Genomic DNA, 11,229 nt, shown 5'->3' with positions numbered 1-11,229 from the left:
AAAAAAAACAAAAATATAAATATATAAATAAATAACGATATTATAAAGTATAATAGACACCGCGCGACAACTTCAGCGCGATAAAGTTATTGCGACACTCGCTATCGGCAACGGCGACAAATTAATTGACGTTTTTTTACCCCCTCCGTGAGTCGCATGGGTCTGTCATACCCATGCGACTCGTAAAGCATTTTTTTTCTAAAAAATGAGCGTTGCTATGCAAAAAATTTTAACAGCATGTTAATCTAATTAAAAAGTTTGAGGAATATTAATTTTTTCAAATTTTTCAAAAAATATTTAATAGTAAAAAATTTTGACTGAAAATCGCGTCGGGTCTGTCAGACCCATGCGACTAACAGAAGGTTAACTGATCTCCCACAATATACAACCAATTACAGTAGAGCTTCGATTATCCAAAACAATTTGTGACTGGGGTTGTTTGGATAACTGATTTTTCGGATAATTGATCATATACGAAAAATATATTAACACAAAACTGTACTGTATATAATCTGTATCACGCGTCTTACAAATTAATACCTTACATAATGTAGTACATTAAAGTAGGCCTACAATTTACGTTGGCAGGGAAGGGGAGAGTGCTGCAACGCCACGGCACTACCAGAAATTTGAATTTGCCGACCGGAATGCTTTCGGTTAACCGATGTTTCGATTGATCGGTATTCGGATAATCGATGCTCTACCGTAATTAGAATTGTTCGTTGAAATAAATCCATGCATCTTCCTTTTTGCTTTTACAAAATAATTAAATCTTCTATGTAACAAAGCTGTGAACGTGTCGCCATACCGTCTTTAAATTGTACGAATACTGTAGTTTCTAAGACATTCAAACATATATCAGCAAAATATTCAGCCATTGGCAGACCAACCTTTGTTGGTATCATTTTTGTAAAGTATGGACCAGATTTTTGCTTCTAAATGAAGAAACAGACTTTTTATAATCCGCGACTGATTCCTTGGCAGGATTTTAGATCAAATTTTTGTAATCTTGATCACAATGCTGAATAAATATTTATCACTCAGCTTCTAAAATTATTTAAACATTTTATTTTATATTTATGTTAAGTAAGAACGGAGCAAATAAAGTTACAATTAAGACATTTTAATTTTAAAATTCATATATAAGAGGAATAGCTATATAAATCTTCAAAATTTTTTGTTTCAGAGAGGCTTGGTGGTCTTTTGAATCCTTTCCAGCGTCGCTGGTGTGCTATAAAAGATGGAATACTATATTATTTTGAAAGACCCACAGACAGAAGACAGAAAGGTGAGATACCATTAGCAGGATATAGAGTTAATCCGGCACCCACGGCAACAAAAGACGTTAATAAACGCGATCTATGCTTTGAGTTGACGTGTCCAGGAAGAAAAACGTATCAGGTTCGTATTAATTCTTACGTGAAAATTTTAATAAATTTATTTGGTCTCCAAACACACCGAAATAGCACGCTATTTTAAATAAATCTAATTTTGCAGTTTATGGCATTAACACCGAAAGACGTTAAACAATGGGTAGCAGCAATTGAAAGAAATAATAAAATGTCTCACAATGGTAATTCAAACAAACATAAGTTTACAATATATGATATTAATGCTTTCTTATTTCATTTTATAAGTTTATCTTTGCAAGTGCCTTTAGTTTATATTTATATAAAACAAAAATCCAAAAGACGAACAAATAATCAAACACAGATTCATTGAAAAAAGAAAGAAGTAAGACAAAATATGTTTATTTCAAAGGCCATTCTTGAGAGGATCGGAATTTTTATTTGTTAAGTTGAAGTCTGTTATAAAGAAAGGAAACAGTATTTTAATTTTCTTTAACAAATCTTTTCAAACTATATTTACTTCTAATTATTATCCAATTTATTCCTGAAAATCCTTTTTTAAAAGTGAAGGGGTTAAGGAGCATGAATCATCATCATCATTTCTTCTAGAGTGGAACGAACCAACCTGGAATGCAAATTTGATTTGCAGAAAACAAAAAAAAAATTGAAATAATTAGTTTGTTATTTATGGTACAGTACAGTACTTCTTTACTAGAAAGCTGTCTAGAGACATTTGTTTTTGCCAACGCTTGAAAATCTGCATTATCATAAAATAAATTTGTAGCACGCACGTCAGCCTTATTAGGGTGACGTTTCTCAATGTACTTGGTGTGTTTATTGTATAATGGGCTACGGTTGTTGACGTTTATATGTAATATGCATGATTACGAGCGACACTAAGTTGCTAGCAGAACGAGTGCTAAGCACAGACTGACGTAGCATGCGCACAATCCGCAACTTCCCCTCTCCTCTCCTCGTGCTAGTCATTTTTTTACAATTTGTTTTGCTCATTAAGCAAGATTTCACTGTATTTTTAAATAATGAGAAGTAATCATTTTGACAATGCATTTTTGAATGATTGAATCTAATTGCAATATTACTAAGTTTTACGTATGGATACATACTATTTTTTGGTAAAAATTACTTTCTAATCATTGGAACTTTTATCACTTGAAGCTCCATGTTATCCGAAAATACTTCTGAAACAGAGTAATTTCTAGTAATTTTGTTTCTCAGTTTATGAGAATTGAAGATACTTTTGCTTTTTTAATATTTAGCCTTGTATATTACTGCCATTGATGTTAGTGAGAAATATATTTGGCATCAACAACATGTCAGGTAATCTTATGGTTTGGTTTTGATGATCACGCCTAGTAGTGGTGCAATCAGGAAATATTGCATCTTCACACGTTGCCTTTCATGGCAGGACTGCAAATAGCCATTTTCCAGCAAGATAATGCTCAGCCACCTACAACTAGGGTTACTCAGAAATGTTTCCATCATATTGCCTCATTTCCTTGGCCTGCTCAGTCTTCTGATTTGTCACCTATTGAGCACTTGTTGGACCAAACAACAATAGCACTGGCTGCCTACAAATGTGTGAGATCTGGAGTAGTAGTTGTAACTGTTGGCAAATCTGTCATAGAATAGCACATGGTGCTATGTGCCTCATTGCCCAATGGAATCACTGCACCTATCTAGACAAGAGGTACAGTACATATGAGGTGTACTGTTCCACATGTAAAGTTGTCCTTTTGTTATGATACGGTAATCACTTATTACTATTGTCATTACGTTTGCACTAATAGTTTCATTTGATTCCACGGCATCACCGGTCTGTTGGCAAAAATTAAAGTACACTCATTGACAAGAAAATCACACACGATTTTCTTGTCAATGAGTTACATATTCTTTAGTAATTAACCAGATTAGTCTTTCAGAGATGGAGGATTGTTCAGCTTTTTACAGTCTTCCATCCCCCTATTCCTATTTTCAGCCAGTCTTTGTTCTCTGAAAGAGTATTTGAACTGAGGCTTTGTTTTTGTTTTAAAATATTTTATATGTAATTGTTTCAGAATGTTAAAAGTGGTACATTGTTTAAGTAAGGTTGGTTATGGATTACAGTGTACACTATTTAGAGGTAAATATAATAATGTCCTATTTGAAGGATTTGAGGATTGTAAAAACGTCCATTAAGCAGAAGTGTCTGTTAATAGAGGTTTGATTGTGTTATTTTAGTGTATCAATGGTTAAAGAATATATTAGTACTTTACAGACTTAGTCTGCAACTCAAAAAATGTACATGGCCTGCCAGAAACCTACAAAGCTCTCTTATGGCCTCATCAATATAGATTGTTTATAAGAATAAACTAGCAGTGCTTGCAAAAATAATTTGACTGTGTCTGTTAGAATAGCATTGAGCACTTGCATTTTCATTTATTTATTTCCTAATAAACCAATTTATCTGTTAACAGCTAATAGTTTGGAGATTTCGACAGCAAATGAATTTCAGAGAGACTCGTCTACTTTGGGATCCGTGGAGAGCGACGAGGATAACATTTACGAAATGGTCGACGAGACGGGTAATCAGACCAAATTTCCAAAAGGAGCGAACGATGCCGAAAACGAACCTCTGTACGTGGAGGGAGAATCGTGCGATCAAAACGATCTGTATACCGATGCCGAAAGCACGACAAACGAATGGGAAAATTTTAATCCCCAAGACTGGTATGTCGGACTGTGGGACTGTAAAGGAGACGACAAAAACGAACTCGATTTCTTGCGCGGAGATCTTATTCACATAATTAGCAAAGAGTACGATTCCTGTGCCTGGTGGGTTGGTCTTTTGAAAGGCAAAGTTGGATTAGTACCAAAATCGTATCTAATGGAAGCTTATGAAGCAATCTAATATTTGATGATTTTTCCTAAGCCTTTAAGTTGCCTTTTCTGTAAATTCTCTCTCTCTTTTTTTGTTATTGTATGAATTTAATTTTTATATTTATTATCATTTTATAATCGGATTATTACTATTACTATATATTTTAAATAAAACACACTTTCAATATAGATTATTTTATCTGTATGTAATATTACTTTTCTGTGCTCAACACTAAAGTTGGGATGTGCAAGGACTTAACAATATCTGCTTCCTCCTATTTTATTATAGAGCTTTCGGCATGCAACATCTGAATAATACTGTGGTGTTTTGTTTTATATATATATACACCAATTAAAACTAATTCAATTATTTATTAATATAACATATTATATCAAATCGTTTATAAATAGAATATTTAACAATTTAGCATAAAGTAATTTAAAAATGAGTACATAATAATTGATTGTCAATGTCATTTAAAAGTGTGGCGAACCTTATCTCACCGAAGTCAGGTGCCGAGAGTACCACCAACAGTCGTTCTAGGAACTGGACTCTGACCCTAGGACTGAACACGTAGTATTTTCTTTGTTAAATAAAATTTGTAATCTAATTTTGTAAATTTCAGAGTGCTTCAAATATGTCGTTAAAACAGGGTTTTATTTCGTTACAAGTGGGTTTTTTAATAGTATTTATTATAGTAAAATTGTGGGACCGATATTTGACATTATATTAGGGTTGTCGTTACATCCGATGATGTTATCAGATTAAACTGTATTTTGTTATAATCTTCCATTATTTTTGTATTTAAATTTGTTATATTCTTATCTTCCATTATTTTTTGTATTTGATTTTATATATTCTATTTTAGAACAGTCATTTTTCATATTTAACCTGAGGATGGATGGACTATTGAATAGGCTGAAAACGTTAGTTTACATTTAAATAAATTATCTCAGACCACCAACTACACCTTGAGTTTCAAGGCTGGAAGACTACAGTAGTCAGAGATGATGTCATGACAGTCAGCAGCAGCAGCTGATCAGCTCTCTCGTTCCCTGCAGTACCACAGTGCCCTCTGGTCCACCCAATAGAAAAACTGTTGGAACTAGTTGAGATGATGTTGACAATGCCCCTGCATAGTGGTTGAAGACTGTCCTTGTTTTACAGGGCATGCATGTCGGTGATGATAATAATCGCCCTTCGAACAAGATTCTCGTTGCACCAACGAACTGCCAAAAGAATGGCAAGGACCTCAGCCTGAAAGACCGAGCACTCTGGATGAAGAACACATGTCAAAAAAAATTTCTTTTTCTCCTGAAAACACAGAAAAGGTACACCCAGTACCATTACCATTGGTGAAAAATTCCACATCTAGTAAATAACCCTATTTTGCACATAGCCCCCTCCAGTGAGTGGGGTGTGGAAAGGGGTAGTTGACAGGTTGAAGTTCATCTACTTTTCTGTTAACCTCATACATTGCCAAAGGGAAGTTACAGCCTCCAATATTGACCTCAAACCATCTGAAGATAAAATATCGCTTAGCAGTCTGTTGAAGCTGTAGGTGGATGGGAAGGTTTTTGGCAATGACCTGCAGGGAGTGATTGGAGGAAATAGAGTATGCATGGGTGAGCCAGATCAAGGCCCTCCTCTGTGCCGACAACAGTCTTCTCTGTGCCTGTAATGTGAGTGGTCACAGGCTACACTCCAAACTGCACACGCATAAGTGATTATTGGTGTGAACACACAATTGTAAATTGGGTTGAAGGCATCAAAACCCAGACCCCACTTATTCTTGGCAGCTCTTTGCAGACTGCTGAAGATAATGTTTGTTCTATCTGTAACGTGTTTAATATGTGCCTGCCAGGTAAGTCACTTGTCCTTTTTATGCCCAGAAATTTGAGCTTTTTAATGATTTTAACAGACTGCCCTTTGATATAAGTCTGTATTGTGTGGCCTTGAGAAAACAATACCTCTTGTTTTTAATGCTTCAAAAACAAGTTTCAGTGTTGTGTGACTAGGACAGGCACAACAAATGATACTAGAAGCTGCGGTCTTGACGGCTTGCCTGGAGTTTGCAGGAAAGATGATGAATGCATCATCCACATAAGCAACGATGTGGCTATTGAAACTGAAGTCTGTTCTTAAGAAGTTATCAAAAAGAATGTTCCAAAAAGGGGCACACAGACAGACCCCTGTGGACAGCACCTCTGAAGTTGACAGGTAAAAATATTGTGGCCCTATGACATGGTGGCTTCTCTATCAGAGAGGAAGTTCTAGGTGAAAAAGGTTTGCAGGGTAGCCACAAAGCAGTGTTGGATGCATTTTTGAAGATCAAGACTAATCCCGAAGATGTTCAAGCAGTTGCCATATGTTGTTAGTGAGATCAACTAGGACATTGTCATGCACCTCTGCCAACAAAAGTCATATTGAGCAGGATGAAAAAAACCTGATACCTTTCAGATGCCAGGAAAGTCTGTCATAAAGGAACCTGTCAAGTACCTTTCCTAAAGAGGTGAGAAGTGAGATGTTCCTCATGTTGCTTAAGGTGTAGAGGGTTTGTTTTTTGGGAATCACCACCAGCCTCAGTTTTGGCATCTTTCCCAGTCCTGGAAGAGGGCTCACCTCTTCCAGGACTGGGAAAGATGGAAAGATACCAAACCTGAAGCACAAGTTGTATGTATTCATCGTCATGTCAGGATGAATCTTCCAAATCTCCTTGACGATTTTTGATGATATGCAATCAGGACCAGGAGCTTTGTTCTCATTAAGTTTATTAATAATGTCACTAACCTCAAAAAAGGTGAAGAGGATTGTCAGTGAGCTCCCTCACTGGAACAAATGCCTTTGCTGCAAGGAATCCTCCTCCAGATTGTCTGGAGAACAAAAGTGATAGAACATATGGTCCATAATGGTTTCCAGAGAAGCATTCTCTCCTCCAAGGTCATTGGAACTACTCAAAACACAGCGTATTTTAAGTTTATTTGAGAATAAAACTTCATCAATCCCTACCAGCATTGGAGCAAAAGTCTTTACATGATTCATACTTTGATTTTCTTATGGCATCCTTATAAAGAGGCTGACATCTGAGTTACTCCTCCCTGAAAGCATCACATTGATGATCCCGATATCATTGAAAATGTTTATCGAGTTGGTTGTTAGTACTTTCTCGTCACAGAGAGTTTGATACTCCACCATGGGGCTGCCTGTTGACCAAATAATTGCTTTCTAGGAATAGCCAGGTTGCAAGCCTTATCAATTCTTAGCAATCACATTGCAGGGTGTGGACAGCAATGCTGGTCGCATACGTACTATGGAGCAAGCAGTGAATTTCATTGACAGTGTATTAGCAAAAAGAATAATCTGCAGAGTTTGTATTGAAAGGTCTGTCATAATTGGGATGAAAGACTGACAAGCAGCATTCAGCTCAAAAGAGATATACCTATGATCGGAGAGACTATCCCTATCCTAACCTGTGATCCAATGAAGGGACATAGACCGCTCAAGCAGATGGTCAGATCAACCCACAACCTACCATTTGTAGAAGTAAAGGTAGGATGAGAGAAGCAATCATTCAGAATAATAAGGTCGCGCAAACTTACAAAGTTTTCAACCTTGCTCATCTAAATGCTTCTCACCCCAGGTGAGTGAGTGTGAGTTGAAGTCACCAACAATGAAAAACAAGGCATTATGAAAATGCTCCATCACTGAACTAAGATCACTAAGCATCTCGCGAATATTATGCTTAATTAATTAATGGAGTCATAGATGTTGAAAACAATCACATGAAGGTGAGGAACAGACACATGTTGGAAAACTGACCTATGGATGAAAGATCATGGGAAGATTAGAGTTGATGATGTCTGTGGCCTTAAGGAGATCCACATTGTGCTGCACGATATCACTTGTCCAGAAGGAAGAAACCCTGTTATCACGACAATATGGCTCTTGAACAAGAGTCACATCATAATGCTGTAATTCCTGACAACGCTGCGAGGCTGCAAATTGACCTGAATGAATCTAATTTTAACATCCCTGGTTTAATTTTAACATTTCTGGCTAAGAGCCAGAACCCGGGATGTTAAATCGATGAATTGATCCTAGCCATGAGTTGTGCATTGATACGAAGACAAACAAGGCATGCTCTGTCAAGAGTATTATAGGAGTTGCCTGAAATCTTTTCTCTACTGCAGTTACAGCAAATAGGGTGTTTCGATTTCTTGTTACAGTGCTTAAAAGAATGGTCACCTCTACATTGGCTACATGAATGCATTTTAGTGACACATTTAATAGCATAATGACCAAACTGAAGACCCTTAAAACATTGACTAACTGGTATATAGTCAACAACACTACATCTCGTCCATTGCAGATTAATCTTTCGACATTTCATTAGTTTCACCCTCAAAATGGGGAAAATCTCAAGCACTCAAGTAACGGACATCAGATTCTTCTAACTAATAGGTAAACAAACACATGCTTGATCAAGGAAATCTTTTAAAGACACACAGAAGTTTTGGCATTTTGTTTGAACATGAAGTCAAGTAGGTAATGTCAACTAATGGATTTAGGAACCAAGATAACTTTGATAAAAGGATTGTGCTATTTAGGAACAGTGGCACCTAGGGTAGGAACCTACTCAACTGCATTCTGCAGTTTGTCCACTTCAATTGCAAACCCACCTTTTTGAATTCTATGTATCCTTTGGATGCCAATCTTCAGCATGTGTGGCTTGATACTGCTAGTCAGAATATGCCTGGTGTTCTCAGAGTCTTCAGGACCTGAATCGTCATAGATGAGAACAGTGAAATAAAGGGTTACAGTAGTCGACCCTGCCTTATCCGATTTAGTAGGTCTACGAACAACCTCACTAAAACTGGGGCTAGGTTCAGGCCCCACGCATACTCCTCTCTGGCAGCAAGTGGAGGAAATACACTGAAGGCCTTTAATGGTCTCTTGGCCTCAATGAGAATTTTCTCGGCTTTCTCAGAATGAACTGACAGCAACCCATTGTCTTGTTTCATTGCAATGTTGTCAATGTTATTAACAACAGAGAGGTGATTGTAAACAGAGAAAGTAGACTCAGCTAGGTCGATGACGCACTGGACCTAGTTTACAATATACTTGGAGTGCTTACAAGTACCTAAGCAAGACTTGCTGTTATCTACTAGATAGCCCTTGACCTCATCCAGAATCCTGTATGCCATGTCGCAAAATTCAGAAGGACCGAGCTGAAAGTGCAGAAAAAAGTGGAAGCTCAATCAGAATGCTGGTCCACCAATAGAACCCCAAAAGTGGAATGATAGTAATAAAATAACAAAATAAAAAAGATAAGCAATAGGTAAAATTAAATAACTAATATAAAATTGCTAAAGAAAGCCCAAAACAAAAGGCAACCCATTAAGGTGGTAAGTTCGAGAAGGGAGAGAACAGTGACCTTTGTTTAGACAGGAAGTTTGAGCAGCCAGAGCACAGCATAAAAATGAAGATACCCAAATAGAAATTATAGGATACAGAGAGGTTATCAGGACTGATACTATATATATATATTATACCTGGAAAGAAGCAGAGAGATGCTATCAACTGGCTTGCAGTGACATGACAGAAGACACGCAATGCCATGTATAAAATTGACCAATAAAAGAAAATAAGAACCACCTAAAATGGCAAAGGAGAAAACTAAATATAAATTCTTCCACTTACTGGTCGACAGAGGCCTGAGAGCGAGCAGCGAGGCTTCTCAAGATTTGAGTTCTATAACTTGGCAAAAAATTTATGAAGTGATGAAATTCTTTCACCAAATGAAAATATTCGATAGGAGGAACCCAATGAATTACCACTCAATACAAAAAAGTAGATAAGTCCGCTGTAAACTGTGCAAAATGCAAAGAGGATCTAACAAACGTCTTGACCCCAAGTACTGTGATGATGCTAGAAACAGTAAATATTTTGGGATTTGAGAAATTATAACTAAAATTGGATAGAATGTTTGCTGTTGAATGAATGAATTTTAGTGCATTATGGGCTTTACAAGTACCAGGAGATCTTAAAGTATCCTTATTCAACACTATTTAGAGAGAACTTTAGCAGTCCAAATTCAACCAAATCTTACATTTCAGGACATACTTTTTTCATGGAAATATTCTCTATCAAATTCAGTACTAAGGCACTTTTGCTGCTGAAAATAAATATTTTATTTGTACAAGACACTAATGCTATAGAGACTTAAGCAATGCAGGGGATACTGTTCAATATGGTCTCCATTGTACAGTACAATCTAAACGCTGTCCCGTAACTGATTTCATGCAAGGCTGCCAAATTTACAGCACATCCTTTAAAATGTAGTTTATCACGTGTTCCCACGACCGTAAATCACACGGATCCAAAGTGCCATAGTGGTGGGTTTAGATATTTTTGTTTTTGTTTTTTTTTTTAACAAAAATGTCTTCTGCTCATTTTAAAATGTCACCTTATCAAAATTTGGTTGCATTTGAACTGTTAAATCTCTCTAGACAGCATTGAATAGGGGGGTACTTTAATTACAATCACTCGGTAAATTGAATAATTAAAAAATTAGTACTTAAGCAATTAATAATTACTTAAGAAAATTGTTATCAAAACTTGTTATGGATTTGTCAATAATTTTTTTAGAAAATAACTAAACTATATGTGCAGTGTTTATGACAGTGAAGCCTTAAACATCAGCATTGGTTCAAAATATTTAAGGATGTCAATCTTCAGGCTTAGAAAATGCTGAAATTGTTGCAATAGTGGAAGCTTAGTGAAAACTATCTATTCAATAGATGAAAAATTGCAGAAAAACTTGGTATATCTTGATTGGGACACTCCAACTAGGAAAGATAAACAAGTACAGGATATGGGTTCCACATAATTAATCCACACAATTCTGTTTGGTAAAATTATCTGTATGTTACTCAAGCATCAACAGCGAAGTGCACTAATGTTATTTGTAAAAGACATGGATTAGATCCGAAGGCTACTCCA

At 36.3% G+C, this 11,229-nt stretch overlaps 1 protein-coding gene across 1 annotated transcript in view; it reads left to right on the top strand.

The window, feature by feature from the left end:
* LOC111614092 (src kinase-associated phosphoprotein 2-B-like) overlaps positions 1–4,553 on the top strand; it is an 11,102-nt gene extending 6,549 nt beyond the window's left edge. Inside the window, exons 2-4 of the mRNA XM_023355475.1 lie at positions 1,156–1,401; positions 1,498–1,573; positions 3,824–4,553. Coding sequence (XP_023211243.1) covers positions 1,156–1,401; positions 1,498–1,573; positions 3,824–4,257 — 756 coding nt within the window. The 3' untranslated portion in view covers positions 4,258–4,553. The remainder of the gene's footprint in view (positions 1–1,155; positions 1,402–1,497; positions 1,574–3,823) is intronic.
* The last annotated feature ends 6,676 nt before the right edge of the window (positions 4,554–11,229 follow it).

This window comes from Centruroides sculpturatus, unplaced genomic scaffold, assembly GCF_000671375.1.
Source record: "Centruroides sculpturatus isolate CEXI.00-Female unplaced genomic scaffold, Cexi_2.0 scaffold1992, whole genome shotgun sequence".
NCBI classification, from domain to species: Eukaryota; Metazoa; Arthropoda; class Arachnida; order Scorpiones; family Buthidae; genus Centruroides; species Centruroides sculpturatus.
The sequence above is the reverse complement of the archived record's forward strand: the minus strand, read 5'-3'. Positions and strand labels throughout refer to the sequence as shown.